Genomic DNA, 21,407 nt, shown 5'->3' on the forward strand with positions numbered 1-21,407 from the left:
TTTTGATAATGGATGCAATGCCATTCCTCCTCAATTTGTCATTCCTGGCATAGAAGACCATATGATTATCTGATTGAAAATGGCCAAAACCAGTCCATTTCAGGTCACCCATCCCTAGGATATTGATCTTTATGTATTCCATTTCATTTTTGACAACTTCCAATTTTCCTAGATTCAAACTTTGTACATTTCATGTTCTGATTATTAATGGATGTTTTCAGCTATTTCTTCCCATTTTGAATCATGTTTCATCAGCAAATGGAGGTCTGAAAACTTTACTCCATCCATGTCATTAAGGCTGACTCTACTCAGAAGATGAGCTCTACCCCAGTCATATTTTAGTGCCTTCCAACCTGAGAAGCTCATCTTCCTGCACTATATCAGTGTTTTACTGCTGGATGCAGGTTTTCACTGGTCAAGTTTTTCAGAACTGAATGATCTCATCCTTCTTCCCAGTCTGTCTTAGTATGGAAGCTCCACTGAAACCTGTCCACCATGGGTGACCCTGCAGGTATTTGAAATACTGGTAGCATAGCCTCCAGACTTATAGCAACACACAAGCCACTACAGTATGACAAAATGACAGAAGAGTGTGGAAGAAGGAGATTTTATACTCTTCAATATCAAAACATACTATACAGCCACATAATTAGACAGCCTTGTATTTCTTCAACTATAGACATATAGACTAGTGGAATAGAATCTGTGATTTTGACAAGTAGTTAAAGTCCATTCAATGACAAAAACAGTCTTTTTTAATAAATGGTGCTCGTAAGTCTGGATATCCACCTGCAAACAAAATGAAACAGGACCCATACCTCACATCATACATAAAAACCAATTCAAAACAAATCAAAGACTTACATGTTGAACCTAAATCCATAAAATTTCTGGTAGATAACTTAGAAAGAAAACTATGGGGCCTAATCTTTTTAAAAAGAGGGAAAAATCATAACAACAAATAAATGAACAGAAGGGGACAAAATAGATAAATGGGAATTATGAACATTAAAAACATATGCTCATCAAATGACTTCATTTTAAAAAAGTAAATACATAGCTTAGAGACTAAGAAGATCCTTAGAAACAATTTATCCAATAAGCCAAATCTCTTATTTAAATCTATTTTTCAATCTATTATTTAAGCCAAATCTATGGAAAATTGCAACAATTCAGCAACCAAGAGACAAACAACCCAATCAAAAAATAAACAAAGGACATGAACAGAACCTTCACCAAAGGAGACATTCAAGAAGACAACAAACATAAAAAGAGAGGTTCATCATCTTCAAGCATTCCAAAAAAAAAAAAGAAAAGAAAAGCAAACCACTGCCATCAAGTCAATTCCAAGTCATAGCGACCTCCATTAGATTTCCATGGCTGTCAATCTTTACAGAAATAGATTGATATCTTCTTTGCACAGAAAAGCTGGTGGCTTTGAACCACTAATCTTCTGGTTAGCAACCAAATGTCTTACCCCCTAAGCCAGGGATGCGAATCAAAACTACAGTGAGATATCATCTTACCCTGGCTAAAATGGCCAAAAACAAAAACAAAACTCACTGCCATCGAGTCAATTCCAACTCATAGCAACACTCTTTGGGTTTCCAATGTGGTAAATCTTTATGGAAGTAGATTACTCAGTCTTCCTCTTGCTGAGTGGTTGGTCAGTTTGAACTGCTGATCTCCTGGTTAACAGTCAAATGTCTTAGATACTATGCCACCAGAACTCCTCAGCTAAAATGGCACTGATTAAAAAAAAAATAAAATGATAATAACAAATGCTGACAAGGATGTGGAGAGTTTGGAATCTTTATCAATTGTTGCTGGATCTATAAAATGGTGCAACCACTATGGAAAATGGTATGTTGCTTTCTCAGAAAACTAGAAATACAACTAACCTATGATCCAGCAATCCCATCCCTAGGTATATATACCCTAGAGACTTAAACTTAATGACCTGAACAGCCTTATACACACCTATGCCTATTGTTGCTTTACTCACAGTAGCAAATAAATGGAATGAAATTAAGGCTCCATCAAAGCATTAATCAAACAGATTAATCAACAGATAAACAAACTGTGGTACATATATATGATGGAGTTCTACACAACCACAAAGAACAATAATGCTTCCTTGAAACATAGTATAACATGGATGGACCTGGATGACATAATGCTAAGTGAAGTAAGTCCAATATATAAGGACAAATATTGTATGATTCCTCTTTTCACAAAAAAGACAAGAACAAATGTGCAGTGCCTAAGGCATTTGACTGCTAACCAAAACACTGGTGGTTCAAACCCACCAGCCACCCCTTGGAAGGAATACTGAGCAATCTACTTCAGTAGAAATAGTGCCTCAGAAACCCAAGGAGGGGTCGCTATGAGTAAGAGTCAACTGGATGGCAGTGAGTGTTTTTTTTTTTTTTTTTTACGTAGAGAGAGAAATGTTCATTGCTGGTTAGTGGGGGAGAGTGGGAAATCACACTTCATACTAGAAACTAGGTACTTTTGATAATGGAAATAATGGCACTGACTGTGAATATAGTGACCACAGGCAACCAAAGTAATAAGTGTTTGAGTATATAGGTGCTCTGATGGTATAGTACCTAAAGCATTTGACTACTAATCAGAAAGCTGGAGGTTCAAACCCACCAACCACTCCTTAGAAGGAAGTTTGGGGAATCTACTTCCATAGTAATACTGCCTTGGAAATCCAAGGAGTGGTTGCTATGAGTTGGATCCAACTCCACAGCAGTGGTTGCATTTGTGTTTTGAGCACATATGCAAGGGTATAGGCAAACTGGAATATGGATAGACAGAGCAGATAGAAGTGTCCACAGGTATATGTAAATACAAATATGTGATACAGGCACATATATTCATTGAAATTACAAATAGAGATACTCCTCATACATACCCAAACAGCTTTTAGTTTTTTGTTTTGTTTTTTTTTTTAAACTCCTGGATTTGAGGGCTTAGGACCATAGTCTCATGGGTCAACTAAGGCAACTGGCATAAAGTAGTTCACAAAAATCATGATCTGCATCCCAGAGAAGTGAGTAGCATCTGAGGTCTTAAAAGCTTGTGGATAACCATCTAAGACCCAACTATGAGTCTCACTTGCCAGGAGCAATACAGTAAGAAAATAATCAAAAATAGAAGAAACAGATCTACAAGAGCCACAACCTCATACCCTGAGATCAGAAGAACTAGATTGTTCGTGGCTACTGACCATTTTGACTGAGGTTACAATAGATGGTTGAGGATACAATGGGGAGAAAAATCTGAAACAGAACTCAAATTAAAAGGAAAAAAAAGTCAGAAAAAATGAAACAATAGAGAATAGGGAACTCTCTGTGACTTTTGCTCTGAGACATTCTTTACATCTAGAACTGAGCTTATCCTCTGAGATCCCCTTTTACTGAAGTAGCTAGTGGAGTGGCACATAAAGTAATGATATCACCCATAAGATTGGTGACTTACTTAAAAACCATCAATATGAGATCAAAAGGTCAACAAAAGAAAAGATGAAAAAATAGGTTGGCAGAGAAACTAGAGTATTGGAAAGGAAACAAACAGAACACAATAAAAGAGAACATTGACACACACACTAAGGAACTTTTTATTGTTACAGTGACTAAGGCATTTGGCTGCTTACCCAAAAAGTGGTAGGCCAAACCTAGCAGCTGCTCAATCCTCTGGAGAAACATGGGGTAGTCTGCTTCCATAAAGACTAACAACATTGGAAACTCTATAGGGCAGTTCTGCTCTGTCCATAGAGTTGCAATGAGTTGGAATCAACTCAATGGAAGTGATTTTGTTTTTCGGCTCTGTGTGTTGACACATTGTGATAAATATAAATAATGTCACTGGACAATTTGTGTGGAAACTGACAAACAGGAACCTAACTTGTATAAACTTTCACCAAAAATTCAATAGAATACTAATTTAAAAAATGGAATAGGAACTTTTTGAATACTTAGTTGAAGTTTTGGTTTGGGTCTGCAAGCTCTAACATCTGCATTGAGATAAGTTAAGGATAACTGGTGGTGTAATGTCTAAGGCATCTGACTGCTAACCAGAAGGTTACCAGCCCCTCCTTAGAGGGAAGATTTGGCAATCTATTTCTCTAGAAATACCACCTCAGAAACCCAAGGAGAGGTTGAGTTGAATCAACTCAACGGCAGTGAGTAACAGGCCTAAAAGCAAACTAGATGGAAAGCGAACAAAACAGCACTAACTCTCAAAGTTTGGGTGATTCAGAAACCACTACAGGCTGAGAGATACTGTGTTATAAGATTGTTACCTACCATTTCCCAATAAATATATGAATTTTACCTCATGTGTTTATTCTCAAATACAAGAATGGGGGAGTTAAAGCCCGGATTTCTTATTACACCATGTTTAGAAAAAACAAAACAGAATGCCACTATTATCATTATAATGTCATTTGTATATTATCATTTTCATTTCTTTATTATATTTTGTTTTCTTCAAACACAATCAGAATCTAATCTAAGTTCTTAAAATTCCCAAATTTTACTAGATTGTTTCTTATAATGCTATGAACTGAAGACATTCTTTAATCTGCAGAAGTGTTACTTGTATTGCATTGTGACTGGCTTTCCTGTATAGTATTTCAGTTAGGGGTAAGTGGGTGACAATGATAGCAGGCAGTAGGAAGAACTTTGGAATATTTGCAAATGGTATGAAATTATGTATATTTATTGTTCCATGGAACTACGAATAATGAATGATAACTTCTTTAGCTAAAATATTATAGCAAGTGAACAAAAGAGCCTGTGGAAGATACTAAAGGCAGCTTGTGTGTAGGTAGGGCATAAGAAGTTGAGATAGTATCATTTACAGTGTCAAGGAAAGATTTGTCTATGTTGTGTCTATTCATTCAACAATACTTATTAAGCCTCTACTAGGGACAAGACACTATGTACTTTGTGGCACATAGAGATAAATCAGATAAACATTCTGTCTTCAAGGAGCTCACACAGGATATAGAATACTGATGTGTAATATATAATTAATGATTTCTGGCAATTATTTTATTTATTATCCTCTTCCTCATTATGATCAGGATTACTTTAATCCTTTCAGTATGTCTCTGAGGTTTACATATTGATTCCCTGCCATACCCATTTTATTTTATTCATTTTACAAATATTCACTTGATGCTCTTACAGTTCAGTGTCCTGGTACCATGTCACATGGTGTAAGATGTACACAATTAGATATCAGTCTCAGACACAGAAAAAAACATGAACAAAGTGGTGCATAGGAAACACGGGAATAGTAGCATTGGGGTGCTGCCCAGTAAAGGTTGATGACAGAATGGTTCTTTGGAGAAAAATAAAGGTTTATAAGAAGAAGCAACTTTTAAACTAAGCCTTGGAAGAATATCAAAAGACAAAAAATGAACAGGGAATTCCAAGTAGAGAAAATTTCATGAAGAAAAGAATGGTTAGAAAACCAAGGTACCTTCAGAGAATATCAGGCAATCAGTGTGTCTAAAGAGGAAAAAAATAACTTCTGTTTTAGAGGAATAGTTTGCATCTTGCTATGCAAAGAATTTTGGACTTATATGGTAAGCAATGGGATGCCAGTGAACATTTTGTTTGGTATTGTTCAGGAATGTATATTCATTTTAACAATATCAAGATAACAACATATGTAATATCTTTCTGTGTAAAGCATATTTTCCACAGATCAACTGATTGAAAATTAATGTATGAATAAAATTTCTGAATTTCCTGTAGCCAATCTGTAAGTCAAGCTTAAGCACCACTGATCAAATTAGAGGTCTAAAATAGTCAAAGAATGATATACCTAATGGAAGACATTATTACTGTCTAATTCAAGGCAGCACACATAAGTGATGATTTCCTGCTTTCTTTGTAATGTTGAAAAGAAAGTTCTTCCAGTAATTATTCACAAATTAAATGAAATTCATCAGTATGTTAAAAATTGGACAATTTAATATCCCTCAGTATCTAGTCATATATTTTAATAAGACTTGCTATAAAGAGTAAAATGTTTAATTGTCCCTGTAGTCCTCTAATCTAGAAAAATAAACTTCACAAGTTTAAAAGTAAAAACATATATATAAAACCAAAAACCAAACCCGCTGCAACATTTTAGGACAGAGTAGAATGGCTCTTTAGGGTTTCCAAGGCTGTAAATATTTTCAGGAGCAGACTACCTCATTTTTCTCCTACAGACTGGCTTGTGGGTTCAAATCTCTGACCTTTTGCTAACAGCCAAGTGCTTTAATCACTACACCATCAAAGCTTCTTTTATAAGTTTAAAAGTAAAAACTTGTATGTATATGAAAACAAAATTATCATGCAAGGGAGATACTTGGCAATGAAGAAAAGAAATAAAAATAATCTTATTATGTGTTGTAGAAAAAAAAAAAAACATACTTATTGGCTTGGTTAGAATTTTCTTTGTCTCTTCCCTAACCCTCAGAAGGAAGATTGGGCAATCTACTTCCATAGAAATATTACCTCGGAAACCCAAGGAGTGGTTGCTATGAGTTGGAATTGACTCAAAGGCAGTGAATTTGGTTTGGTTTTGGTTTTCCCTAACACATTCTGGATAACTAATAGGTAGGATGGAACCAAGTTACCCCTACTTGGTATTTGAACATGATTGAAATAACAGAAGTTAATAAATTTTAATTTATATCATGGCTTAGACATTTAGTCAACAGTATGTAATAAAAGAAATGGACACATTCCCTTATAAGATAATAAAAGATACTGTATTCTATGTTTGAAATGCATTTGGATATAAAAGAGAATTTTAATTGAAATATATATATATATATATATATATCTCCATATCTATCTATCTCCAGAATACATGTGTGTGCATGTATCTCTTTCCTTTCCTTTTAAGTTTTAGTGGCCTCAAATACAGGAACCCTTTTATTATTATTATTATTATTATTGTACATTAAAAAGTACTAGAATTTATAGAAAATCACTCATCAATAGGCCAAAAGCCCACTAACCAGACCACAGCATTCCCTATTAGAAGGTCTTGAATACCTTTTGGGCTATAAAAAAATTAACAAAATATTTTTGGCCAGAGAAGTACATGCATTTCAGTTGAAATTTTATTTTAAAAATTATACTACCAACTTTATCAATATATCCCATGGCTGCTATCCTGCCCTACATATTTTTGCACTGAATGCTGAACTCTTCAGCAGAAGAGTAAAGAAAAGAAAAGTTAGCTTAGGAAAAGAATTAAAGAAATTCTGTGTCAACACAGAAATTTCAGCCATGGGGAAGCGGCCTGGAGGAGTCAATTGCATGGTTATTTATCCCTGTGTATTAACACAACAGGCTAAAGTAAAGGAAAAGTGCAAGAGACTAATTAATAATGGATAACATGAAGACTAGGAGCTCTGGTGGCCTAGTGCCTAGGGCATTTGACTGCTAACAAGAAGGCTGGTGGTTCAAACCCACCAGCCACTCCTCAAAAGGAAGATTGGGCAATCCACTTCCATAGAGATGTTGTTGTTGTTGTTATGTGCTGTCGAGTCAGACCCAACTCATAGTGACCCCTCCTTGGGTTTCCGAGGCAGTATTACTACAGAAGTAGATTGTGCCATCTTCCTTCAGAGGAGTGGCTGGTGGGTTTGAGCCACCAGCCTCTGGTTAGCAGTCAAGTGCCTTAGGCACTACGCTACCAGAGCTCCCTCCATAGAAATACCGCCTAAGAAACCCAAGGAGGGGTCACTATGAGTCCGAACTGACTTGAGGACAGGGTTTTTTTTTTTTTTTTTCTAGCCTGAAGACTTGCAACCAAAATGCAACCCACTGCCATGGAGTCAGATCCAACTCATAGCAAGCCCTACTTGGGTATCCAAGGCGGTATCACTATGAAAGTAGATTGCCCAACCTTCCTTCTGGGGAGTGGCTGGTGGGTTTGAACCATCAACCTTCTGGTTAGCAGTCAAATGCTTTAAGCACTACGCCACCAGAACTTACAATGTAGAGTTAAATATTCTTTATCGAAAATAGAAGCTCATCTTTTGGATTTGGATGATGCTTTTACCTTTATTAATTTCTGTCATTAAATTCTAAGTGATTACTTTCACTGTTTGAATCTAAAAGTGTACAACATCAGATAACTTTTAAAAAGTATGTAAAGCTATCCTTAAATCAGAAGACATGTTAACCTCTAAATATTTTATTTTACTGAAGCAGATGTTTCTTTGATTATCAGTGATTTGGTATTCTAAGAAAACACAAAAAAAGTACATTTATAACATACAATCATGATGTGTGACTAGCAAGTAATGTGACTGATTTGTCAACAAGCATACTGAGAACTAAACATCCAAATGAGCATTATATTTCCAAGCAGCCACTGTGGGAGATCAGATACATTTCAGGGGTGTTGCTGTTGCTCAAAACATTTGAAACTTCTTTAGAGTTGCTTTCAGAAGTAATTTATGGCTCATACAAAACTGAGGCTCATTGCTTTATAAATTGCACCTCATATAGAAGTAATTTGAGGTGAAGAAGAATATAGAAAATATAATTTTTTTCTCTTTTATTTTAAAAGAAAAAAAGTTTAAATTGTTTCAAATAATTTCAAATAAACTGCTGCTATAACTCCATCATATAAATCTAGGAAGACAATTGTTAAAAAAAAAAAAAAAAGAAAAGAAAAGAAAAAGAAAGCACTTTCCCCCTTATGCTATCAAAAGGAACCCATTGTTCTTGTTTATATTAGCCAAAGTCGGCTCGGACACTGTTCTGTGTACAGCAATGAAACACTTCCCAGTTGTGCTCCATCCCCACAATCTGTGCTATACTCAAGCCCATGGTTTCAGCCACTGTGTCAATCTATCTCATTGAAGGTCTTCCCCTTTCCCACTGACCCTCCACTTTACCAAGCATGATATCTGCTACAGCGAATGTTCCTTCATGACAACATGACCAAAGTAAGTGAGATGAATCTGGTCATTCTCGCTTCAAAGAAACATTCTAGCTGCACTTCTCCCAGGAAAGACTTGTTTCTTCTTCTGGCAGTCCATGGCATTTTCAGTATTCTTTGTCAACACCATAATTCAAAGGCATCAACTCGTCTTCAGTTTTCCTTATTCATTTGTCCAGCTTTCACATGTATATGAGGTGACTGAAAATATCATGGCTTGTGTTCAGTGTACCTTAGTCTTCAAAGTGACATCTTTGTTCTTCAACACTTTAGAGAGGTCTTTTGCAGCAGACTTGCCCAATTAAATATGATGTTTGATTTATTGACTATTGTTTCTGTGAATGTTGACTGCGGATCCAAGTAAAACGAAATTCCTGACAACTTCAATCTTTTCTCCATTAATCATGATGCTGCTTATTGGTCCACCTATGAGGATTTTTATTTTCTTTATGTTGAGGTATAATCCATACTGAACACTGCAGTTTTTGATCTTCATCAGTAAGTGCTTCAAGTCATCTTCACTTTCAGCAATCAAGGTTGTGTCACATGCATTTCACAGGTTGAGACTTCCTCCAATCCTGATGCTGTGTTCTTCTTTATATAATCCAGTTTATTGGATTATTTGCTCATCATACAGATTGAATAGCTATGGCAAAGGATACAACCCTGAAAATCAAGCTCAACTGGCATAACATTGTGTTACCACCTACTTTGGTGAGTAGCTACTGGATCTTAAAAGCTTGCAAGCAGCCATCTAGATGCAATGATGGGTCTCTCCTCATCCAGAGCAAAGAAGAATGAAGAAAACCAAAGATTCATGGAAACAATTAGTCCTAGAGACTGGTACACCATGTGATCTGCAGCCTATATGACTATGAGACCAGAAGAACTAGATGGTGCCCGGCTGCCACTGTCAACCACTCAGAGGGGGATCTATGTAGGAGATCCCAGATAAAGAGAGAGAAAAATGTGGAACAAAACTCAAAATCATTTGGAAAAAATAAGGGAGGGGGGACCAGGTTTGCTGTTCTGATAGAGCCTGGTGGAACCACTGAGATAACAGCCCCTAGCTGCCCTTCAGGTCTGGATTGAACCCATACCTGTGCCTTCCAGTGAAACAAAAGACAGGCATATGAGTTGAACATTTACCTGAGGTAGAGTAACACTCCATAGAGAGAATAATCATGGGAGAAAAAGGGTTATTTATGTACAGGGAAACAGTTCAGGGGGCAGGAGTACATGAGGAAAGGACACAGGGAAGAGGTAACTATGAGGAGGAAGTGGAAGGAGGGCTGTTGCATTATGGTAAATTGTAGTCAATGTCATGAGACAAAGTATATGTGAACTGCTGTATGGATAGTGAGTTTGCTCTGTAAACTTTCACCCAAATCACACACACACACACACAAAAGATACAACCCTGATGCACCCCCTTCCTAATTTTGAATCATGCACTATTCCCTTACTCTGTTCAAATGACAGACTTTTCATGAGGTTCCTCTTGAGGACAATTAAGTATTATTGAATTTCCATTCTTCTCAATGTGATCTATAATTTATTGACAGTCAAATGCCTTCACAGAGTCAATAAAATACAAGTAAACATATTTCTGGCATTCTTTGCTTTCAGACAAAATCCATCTAATATCAGCAATGATATCCCTTGTTCCACATCCTCTTCTGAATCCAGCCTGCATTTCTGGAAGTCCCTGTCAATATACTACTGTTGCAAAAGTTTTTGAATTATCTTCAGCAAAATTTTACTTGTGTGATATTAATAACATTGTTTGATAATTTCCACACGCTATGGTATCACTTCTCTTAGGAATGGGCACATATACAAATCTCTTCCAGTCAGTTGGTTAAGTGCTTGTTTCTCAGATTTCTTGGCATAAACTAGTGAGCACCTGCAGTGCTGTATACAGTTGTTGAAACATCTCAATAGGTAATCCATCAATTCCTAAAGAGTTGCTTTCTTCTATTTCCTTCAGTGCAGCTTGGACTTCTTCAATATCATTGGTTTAGAAACATGATGCAGAATAGGTTAGGAACATCAGAATAGGAACATAATATGGACTAATTGTAAATGGAATTTTATTGTGAATTGTCCCATATATTTAATCCCATTCTCCTTGGTTTTTCCAGTGACCACCTTGGCATATTCTACAGAATTTTATCAGTTTTCATTTTCCTTAACTTCCCTGTGCCACCTGACATTCTAGATTATCCTCTCCTTTTCTCAAAATGCCATTAAGAGTGTTCTTAAAGGAGGTTCCGCATGACTGTGTGTTCTTAATCTTTCCTTGACTTGCTGAGTTGTCTTCTTCTCCAGTTCATTTTACCCTTTGTATTATTGAAATTAGATATTGCTCTAAGTTCAGTGCTTATTGTTTAAATATTAAAGATTTAAATATTGAGTGATTAGTTAAGACCTGAATTCTCTGCTTTATTTTTATGTGCTATTGCCCATGTTAAACACCTAATAACAGGTTTAACTATCTGTTCTGGTTACCTAGTGCCACTCTGACAGGAATATACCGCAAATGGGATGGCTTTGACAAAACAGGAGTTTATTTTCTTTCAGTATGGAGGCTTCAAGTAAGGCTGAGTTCAAAGTGTCAGGCTCTAAGGGCTGGATGAAAGCCCCCAACCTTGGGATTTAGACTAGATAATGTGTTATGTTTTACTTAGATTAAATTATAAAAGTACTAGTACTAAATTTTTACTTTTAAAATGATTTCTTCTACTTTCAGTGGTCAAGTGTTAAGTAAAGTACAGTATTGCTTTAGGCTAATAGATAGTTGTCAGATTTAAAAGTTCTGTATTGTTTTTTTGGAAAGGCTGTAGAAATCTTAACAAAAGAAACCAAGTAACCTCTCTAGCAAACATTGTGTGTATCGCTGAATTTCTTATACATATTACATTCCTTTAACCTGCTTTTCTTTTAGTATATCTGTGAACACCAGTGGAAATAGCATTCTTTCAGGCTATCAGGTTTGAAATATGTTCATTTCATATTCACTCCCATCTCTTTTATCAAGTACCACTTGCAACTGTTTACTTTTATTTCCCTCTACTATTGTCCATTGACCTCGAACACATACCACCTGAATTTAGAGACAATCTGAAGAATACATTTGACACATTGCATGATAATGATCAAAGATCAGATGAGTTGTTGGATGACATCAAGGACATCATGCAGGAAGAAAGCAAAAGGTCATGAAAAGACAGGAAAGAAAGAAAAGATCAGACTGTATGGCAAAAGAGATTCTGAAACTTGCTCTTGAACATAGAGTAGCTAAAGAGAATGGAAGAACTAATGAAGTAAAAGAGCTGAAGAGAAGACTTCAAAGGGTAGCTTATGAAGACAAAGTGTTGTTGTAGTTGTTGTTATTTGCTGTCTCATTGGACCTGACTCATAGCAAATCTTCCTTGGGTTTCTGAGGCAGCATCACTATGGAAGTAGATTGCCCAACCTTCCTTCCAAGGAGTGGCTGGTAGTTTTAAACCTCCAGCCTTCTAGTTAGCAGTCAAGTGCCTTAGGCACTATACTTCCAAAACTCCTTGAAGACAAAGTAAAGGATTATAATGAAATATGCAAAGAGCTGGATTAGAAAACCAAAAGAGAATAACATGCTCAGCGTTTCTTAAGCTAAAAGAACTGAAGAAAAAATTCAAGCTCTGAATTTTAATATTGAAGGATTCTATGGGAAAAATATTGAGCAATGTAGAAAGTATCAAAAGAAAATGGAAGGAATACACAATCACTATCCCAAAATGAATTGGCTGACATTCAACCATTTCAGGAGGTAGCATATGATCAAGAATCAAGGGTATTGAAGGAAGAAGTCTAAGCTGAATTGAAGGCATTATGAAAAACAGGGCTCCAGAAATTTACAGAATACCAATTGTGATGTTGCAACAAAGGGGTGCAACACTGGAAGTGTTCACTTTATGCCAAGAATTTTGGAAGGCAGTTACTTGGTCAATGGACAGGAAAGGATTGATATTTGTGCCCATTCCAAAGAAAGCTAATCTAACAGAATGTGGAAATTATCAAACGATATCACTGATATCACATGCAAGTAAAATTTTACTGAAGATAATTCAAAAATGATTACAGCAGGGAATTCAAGCTAGATTCAGTAGAGAACAACAACTGAAAGATATCACTGCTGATGTCAGATGGATCTTGGTTGAAAGCAGAGAATACCAGAAAGATATTTACCTGTGTTTTATTGACTACGCAAATGCATTCAACTATGTGGATCGTAACAAAATATACATAGCACTGTGAACAACAGGAATTTCAGAACACATAATTGTGCTCATGTGAAATCCATACATAGACAAAGAGGCAGTTAGTCGAACAGAACAAAGTTGTACTATGTGGTCTAAAATCAGGTATAGTGTGGGTCAGGGTTCTATCCTTTCACCGCACTTGTTCAACCTGTTCAACTTGTTCAACCAGCAAATAATCTGAGAAGTTAGACTATATATAGAAGAATGCAGCATCAGGATTGGAGGAAGACTCATTAGCAACTTGAGATATGCAGATGATACAATGTTGCACGCTGAAAGTGAAAATGACTAGAAGTACTTATTGATGAAGATCAAAAACTTCAGCCTTCCGTATGGATTACACCTCAACTTTAAGAAAATAAAAATCCTCACAACTGGACCAATAAACAAAATCACCATAAGCAGAGAAAAGAGTGAAGTTGTCAAGTATTTCATTTTATTTGAATCTATAACCAATGTTCATGGAAGCAGGAATCAAGAAATCAAATGACATATTGCATGGGGAAAATCTGCTGCAAATGATTTCTTTAGAGTTAAAAAAAAAATGTATCATTTGATGACTAAGGTGTCCCTAACCCAAGCCATGGTATTTACAAATGCTTCATATATATGCAAAAGCTGGACAATTAATAAGGAAGAATGAAGAATTGATGCCTTTGTATTGGTGAAGAATAATGAACATACTGCCAGAAGAACAAACAAATGTGTCCTAAATGAAGTACAGCCGGAATGTTCCTCAGATGTGAGGATGGTGAAACTTCATCTCATGTACTTTGGACATGTTATCAAGATGGACTAGTCTCTGGAGAAGGATGTCATGCTTGGAAAAGTAGAGGGTCAACAACAAGAGGAAGACCCAAAACAAGATGGATTGACACAATTGCTTCAACAATGGGCTCCAAGTTAGCAACAATTGTGAGGATGGCACTGTACAGGGAAGTGTTTCATTCTTATGTGCCTAGGGTTACTATGGGTCAGAACCATTTTGATAGTGCCTAGTCACAGCCACACTGTTGTCCTGCCCCAATCCTTATCATCTCATGCCTCCACTATTGTGCTATATGTTTATCTCTTATTTACCTTTATTCTTTCATTCTTGCAATTTTATCCCATACACCCATATCCCTTTATATTAAATTTCCAAATCACTCATTTCATCCTGTCTTATTAAAATTTTAGATTCCTAGACCACCTACCATGATATGTTTCATAATAAATGCACTCAGAATACTTTTAGAATAAATCTCATACCTTTGGTCAGAAACCCCCATAATTACATGATGGTAAAATTGTTGCTTGGACTCAAATATACCAATGATAGCAACAACTGTGAGGGTGGCACAAGACTGGGCAGTGTTTCATTCTCTTATACATAGGATGGCTATGAATAGAAACCAACTTGAAATTACCAAACAACCACAACAAAGAAAAAAATTGTGCATTAAGTGTGCCATAGTGGTTCTTAACAATGGTTTCTATGAATATGAAATAAGGAAAAAGAAAACAAAATAAATATATATAAATAGTACTATGTAAGGTGTTTTGGATAAGTATATTTCCTTTTGCTATTATACAATAATCTATGAGAAAAGTAGGAGCTCTGGTAGCATAGTGCCTAAGGCACTTGACTGCTAACCAGAAGGCTGGCGGTTCAAACCCACCAGCCACTCCTTGGAAGGAAGATGGGGCAATCTACTTCTGTAGTGATACTGCCTCAGAAACGCAAGGAAGGGTCGCTATGAGTAGGATCTGACTCGATGGCACATAACAGCAACAACAGCATGAGAAAAGTAGTATTTCCATTTTAGTAGCAAAGAGACTCAGAGAGGTAAATTCCTGTCCAAGGTTACTGCTCCACAGGAAGCGCTCACAGTAGGACATATATATCAGTGCTCTGGTGTGAAAATTCATGCCTATTTTATTATATTTCTATCTTCTTTTAAGGAGGTGTTTAAAGATTGGAGCTCTCCTGGGGGTATTAGTTCCCTATTGGTGCTGTAAACAGATTACCCAGACTTACAGGTTTAGGACAATGAATGTTTGTTCTCTTATAGTTCTGGAGATCAGAAATCCAAACAGCCTCATGAGACTAAAATCAAGCAGAGCAGCAGAATTTGTTCCTTCTGGGACTCTGGCAGTGTAGTGCCTAGGGCATTTGACTGCTAACCAGAAGGCTGGTGGCTGAAACCTACCAGCCACTCCTCGGAAGGAAGATTGAGCAATCTAATTTCATAGAGATACCACCTAGGAAACCCCAAGAAGGAGTCACTATGAGTCAGAATTGACTTGATGCAGTGAGTTTGAGTTTTGGGGAAGCTCTAAGGGGAGAATCTCTACTTGCTTTTTTCAGCTTCTAGTCTACTTAAGGAGCTCTAGTGCTATGGTGCCTAAGGCATTTAACTGTGAACCAAAAGGTTAGTTGTTCAAATCCACCAGCCACTCCATGGAAGGAAGACTGGGCAATCTACTCCCTTAAAGATTTACCGTCTAAGAAACCCAAAGTGGGTCACTGTATCAACTCAGTGGCAGTGAGTTTGGTTTTTTGGTTTAGAGTCCACTTGCATTCCTTGTATCTTGGCTGTACTCTTGCATCACTCCAACCTCTTGCTTCTGTCCCCACATCTACTACTGACTTTAACCTTCTCACTGTTCTCTTACAAAAACCCTGTCATCTACACTGGGCTGACTCAGATAATCCACTCTAATCAATAGTCCTTTTGCCATATAAAACAGCATATCCACAGGTTCCAGGGATTAGGGCTTGTATATCTGAGGGAAACATTGTTCAGTCTACCACATTGGGCATAAACTCTGATAATGGAACTGAAACTCCTTGAACTAAGAAATCCAAACCCACTGCTGTCCATTAGATTCTGAGTCATAGCCACTCTATAGGACAGATTAGAACGGCCCCAAAAGGTTTCCAAAGCTGTGAATCTTTACAGAAGCAGATTATCTCATCTTTCTTATGTGGAGCAGCTGGTGGCCACCTTTAGTTAGCAGCCAGATGCCTTAGCCATTCACTGTACCATCAGAAGGATCTCTGGCAGCATAGTGTCGAAAGGCATTTGACTGCTACCCAGAAGGCTGGCAGTTCAAACCCACCAGCCACTGCTCAGAAGGAAGATTGGGCAATCTACTTCCATAGTGATACTGCCTCGGAAAACCAAGAAGGGGTCAGTATGAGTCGGATCTGAATTGATGGCAGTGAGTTTTTGATTGAACCACCAGAGGTGCTTGAACTAATATACTAAATACTACAATATCTATATATGGCAATCCTTTGCCAATATGTATTGAACACAATAAAGACTCACTCAGCCTAAGAAGTTTATTTTCTCAGCTGCTGATTATATCATGAACGTTTATTTTGACAAATATAATTCCTACTAGTTTCTCCTGAACAATTAAAGACCTTGAAAAAGTATAGAACTTGCATATTAAACAAATAGTAATTATAAGTTGTGGAAGAGGTTATGAGAAATGACATACTGCAATTCTGTTGAACTCAAAATAGAAATTGTATTTTTGTTGTTCTTTTAAAGTTTTAATTTAAAATAAGCACATAAATAGTTAATATTGTTTACAGAGTGAACATGGTCTTTGCCAAGGGGGTCTTTAAATTTTAACAGTTTATTTTCCAAACTGTACTATGTTCAAGATATTATGAAGTTAGTACTTCATGTTACCTCCAGCCCTCAGCAAAACAAAAGTCAAAATATATTCAATGATTCAGTTTTTACATAACATAAGAACTTTACTTAATGGAACTTGAATTAACAAAATGAATTGAGCTAATTGAGGATATCCCTTCTTAATGATGTACTGACTTTTTAGGTCAATTCTTCTATTTATGTCAGTATCATTATCCCGGGGGCACTCACAATCCCCTGGCACTTCTGTAAAATGAACTAAATGGGGTATTTCACTGATAAGTCAGAGAGAACTCCATAAGGCAGTTCCTCCTTCGGCCTCCTTTCTTTTTCCACCCTGAACATTATTTATCTTTCAAGAGTGATTAATTTACATAGATACTGGTGGAATTTTACTACCAAAGAGCTCTTTTATACCACTCTTTTATACTGAAGTAAAAGGCTTGATAAGGCATTGCATTAGGTGTATAAAACATTGACTACAAATAATAATATGTTGATATGGCCTTTATTTTGATAAATGCATTCACCTTTAAACATTAAAAACAAACAAAAACCTCATTGCTTTTGAGTCAGTTATGACTCATAGCAACTCGAATAGGACAGACTAGAGCTGCACCATAGGGTTTCCAAGGCTGTAAATTTTTATGGAGGCAGACTGCCACATCTTTCGATTAGTAACCCAGCACTTAATCACTGTGCCACCAAGAATCCACTTTAAACACTAGTATTGATAAATAATGGGAAAATATGCTTTGAGATTCATGGTTAAAAGTAATAAATAATTGTATTTTATTAAACAATAAAAAACTGAATAATATGAAAATAGAAGACAATGCTTTGCTATTTAAGCCATTGTATACAATTTTTAAATTACTTAAACATATATAATTGTTTAAATTAAGTGCATTAAAATTAACGTCTTCCTCAGATTTTCTGAAAATCAAAGAGCAAAAGAAGAAAAAAAAAAAGATCATTTAGATAGATCAAAGACCTAACGTGGACTTTTAAAAAAAGGTGTGTGTTTATATTTACATATATGTGCATATATATAATAAATACGTAATATATGTATATTTATATATACACTCTATAGATTGATAGATATAAATACAGTTTTTCTGAGTTGATTTAAGTTCCTATGAACAATTGTTGTCTTGTAAACTAATGTATATGAACTTTAGAAACCAAGCTTTCATATGGGATTTATTTCAGTTATCCTATAGAACTTGAAAAAAATGTCACATTCATTCAAAGAGTTATTAGTTACTTAGAAGTTTAAGTGTTTTGACCAGGGAAAAGTTAACAACAAAAATAAAAAAAGCTGAGAATAGCATTATTTAGCGAATGCCAATTTGTAACCCAGGGGATAGGTATTTGCATACTAATTGTAATGTTCCTGCTGTCACATTATCTTCAGCTTGAAGATCAGTCAGAAAGAGAAATTCATTCGGCATCATCTGTGACAGTCAGACAGTGGAACGAAAAATGCCAGTGAAGTGAGTTGCTATTTAAAGCTATTTTTATCTCAGAAGATGTACAAATGAAACACTTGAGTCATCATTAGTCTAGATGTTTGGTTTCCTTCATTTATGATAAATAGGCTAATTCTTGTCTTCCTGATTTAATTTTTTTTCTCTTTCTCTGTTGATTTCTTCTTCTTTTCTAAATATGCCAACAATAGTCAGTTTGTTCTTGCAGTCTATACTTGCTAAGATAAATGGAGGTTATAAAGTGGTAGAAGATCACTGAACACTCCTTTTGTGATGCTTTTCAAAATTATTCAATGAGTTTTTACAGGAGGTGAATATAATAATTGCACAAATTCTTTGTTATCGAAATATTTACTGAGGAACTTTAAAATGGGTGTTAAATGTGGAGTAAATAAGCAGCTGTCACTTCCTTGAGCACATGGACTCTTTGCTTGAATTTTCCTTTCTCCAGCACACTGCTAATTGAGTGTGAACAGCTAAATCGTTGTAATCCTCATTTTTTAATGCAATACAACTGGTTCTAGCTGACACAATTAGCAAGATAACTGGTAGCTTTCACGCAGTTCCCATCTGGCCCTGCTCTTCTCTGGACACATAATATGGGTACTGCTGGCCTTGATGGCACTTGCTTAATGAAGAAAACAGAAAGGAAATCATCCAAAACCCTGTGAAATACTAAGTGCAATTTTGGCTCCAGAAACATGGTGAATTTTCATGGCAAATGAGACACACAAGAAAGTTACTCTCATTATGCTTAACAATTTCATAGGAAATTAAAAATTTACAAAATTGAGAAAAGCCAGCTGACAAATCCTTTATTAGAGTCACAACTGAAATTCAAATAAAATTGGGTGGGGAAATGAGAACTGAAGGAATGAGCAAATTGTCCATTTGCTTAAGATAACACACACAGGTAAAATTCAACTAATTCAATACAGTTCAAACCAGCGACCCTCTTTTTTTCCAAGTTTTTTTTTATGGGTTGCTCTCTTAACATTTATATACTGGAATTTCATGTTTTAAAATATGAAATCATATTTTTCACTGAGGGCTAACATAGAAAATACTGTATTTTTATTTGATAAACTTTAAGAATCTTTGTCTTCTGAAAACGTTCTATAGAGTAGCCAATTAGTGCAACTTAAATCTTATTTGGAGGAACTGTTTGTGTGAAGTGTGATAAATATTGCAGAAAAATTACTTTACAATTATTTATTATGAAAGTTCCCAAACATGAATAAAATAGAAAAGTATCCATATTAACTCATCTGTTTTAGGAAAAAGTATAGAAAGAGTTTAGGTTACCAGCAGATACACTTATGTTTGAACACTAACTCTGTCAACTAATATATGTGTGATACTGTATTTGTTATCACAACTTTGAGGCTCTTTACTCATTAGGAATATGGAAACAATACATACTTTGTCATTGTCAAGATTAGATGAGGGAAAGTATATGACCTACTTAGCAAATTTGCTATACATTGTTGTTGTTGTTGTTGCTGTTATGTGCCGTCGTTGTTGTTGTTGCTGTTATGTGCCGTCGAGTCGGCCCCGACTCATAGTGACCCCTCCTTGGGTTTCCTAGGCAGTATCACTACGGAAGTAGGATTGCCCAACCTTCAGTACCATCTAATATTTTGTTGTGAATTATGGTGCTATGATAAACATTAATTATTTCACTTATTTATATACAGCAATAATTTGATCAACAGAATTATGAATGTTCAGAAACCCAAAATTGAAAAATTTTAAAAGCAAATAGCAAATACCAAAAAACCAAACCAAACACATAGCCATCGAGTCATATCTGACTCATAGCGACCCCTCCTTGAGTTTCCGAGGCATATCGACTGATTATTGGAAAATAAATATTTTAGCTACCACAAACCCTTTCAGGATAATAGATAGCAGAATTGAATTTTCTCAGTGAGACATAGGCTATAAAGCAGTTAGTCAAGGGCATTCCTGGCATCATCACACACTAGCTAAGGTATTTCTTCAGAAAGTTGAAGGGTAACTTTTCCCTTTGTAGCAATATCAGCATTTCGTGGAAATTAATTAATACTAGACTATTCTAGTATCTTTAATTTTATTATCTGCACTATTCTATATCTGTAACTATACTGTAGAATATCAATAATCTACTATCTCTCTTTGATTCAAACCATTAGGAAATTTTATTTTGTTTTTGGTTCCACACTATCTCCTAGATTTTGGTTTCTTCCTTTCTTTTTTTTCCCTCTTCTGTTTTCACTCTCTCACTAACTTAATGAACATAATACAAATACCTGCTATTTATTGGGGAGCTCTGCTTGCATAGTGCCTAAGACATTTAATCCCTAACCAGAAGGCTGGCCGTGCAAATCCACAGGCCACTCCTCAGAAAGAAGATTGGACAATCTAGTTCTGTAGAGATAATGCCTCAGAAACCCAAGGAGGGGTTGCTATGAGTCAAATTGACTTGATGGCAGTGAGTTTGTTTTTTTTTTTTGGTTTACCATTTATTGAATACCCATTCCTCACAGACTCCCATAATCAATATTCAGTTCTTCACTAAATATTGCTTTTGATTCTGCATTAACTCAAACTTGGCTCTCTGTAAAGGACATGACTTGTTCCTAAGCCTTTGTCTTAGCTATATAGTGCTACTACAACAGAGATACCACAAGTGAATGGCTTTGACAAAATGAAATTTATTTTCTCACAGTTTCAAGCTAGAAACCTGAATGCAGGGTGTAAGCTGTAGGAGGCTGTCTCTCTCTACTTTTCTAGGAAAAGGTCTTTGTCTCCTTTTAGCTTCTGTTCCTTGGTGATCTCATTTGGCTTGGTATCTCTTATTTTCCCTCAACTCTGCTTGCTTCTCTGCTCTTTTATATCTCAAAAGGTATTGACTTAACACTTCATCATTAACATAATGAAGAAAACCCATCCCAAATGGAATTATAACCACTTATAGGGGTTAGGGAGCTCTGGTAGCA

At 36.0% G+C, this 21,407-nt stretch overlaps 1 protein-coding gene across 1 annotated transcript in view; it reads left to right on the top strand.

Moving 5' to 3' along the window:
• The first annotated feature begins 18,421 nt into the window (after positions 1–18,421).
• Positions 18,422–21,407, top strand: part of RGS21 (regulator of G protein signaling 21) — a 30,363-nt gene continuing 27,377 nt past the window's right edge. Inside the window, exon 1 of the mRNA XM_007952157.1 lies at positions 18,422–18,432. Within this exon, the coding sequence (XP_007950348.1) occupies positions 18,422–18,432 (11 nt within the window). The remainder of the gene's footprint in view (positions 18,433–21,407) is intronic.

The sequence above is a fragment of the Orycteropus afer genome, unplaced genomic scaffold (genome assembly GCF_000298275.1).
Source record: "Orycteropus afer afer isolate SDZICR_OR568_19922 unplaced genomic scaffold, OryAfe1.0 scaffold00326, whole genome shotgun sequence".
NCBI classification, from domain to species: Eukaryota; Metazoa; Chordata; class Mammalia; order Tubulidentata; family Orycteropodidae; genus Orycteropus; species Orycteropus afer.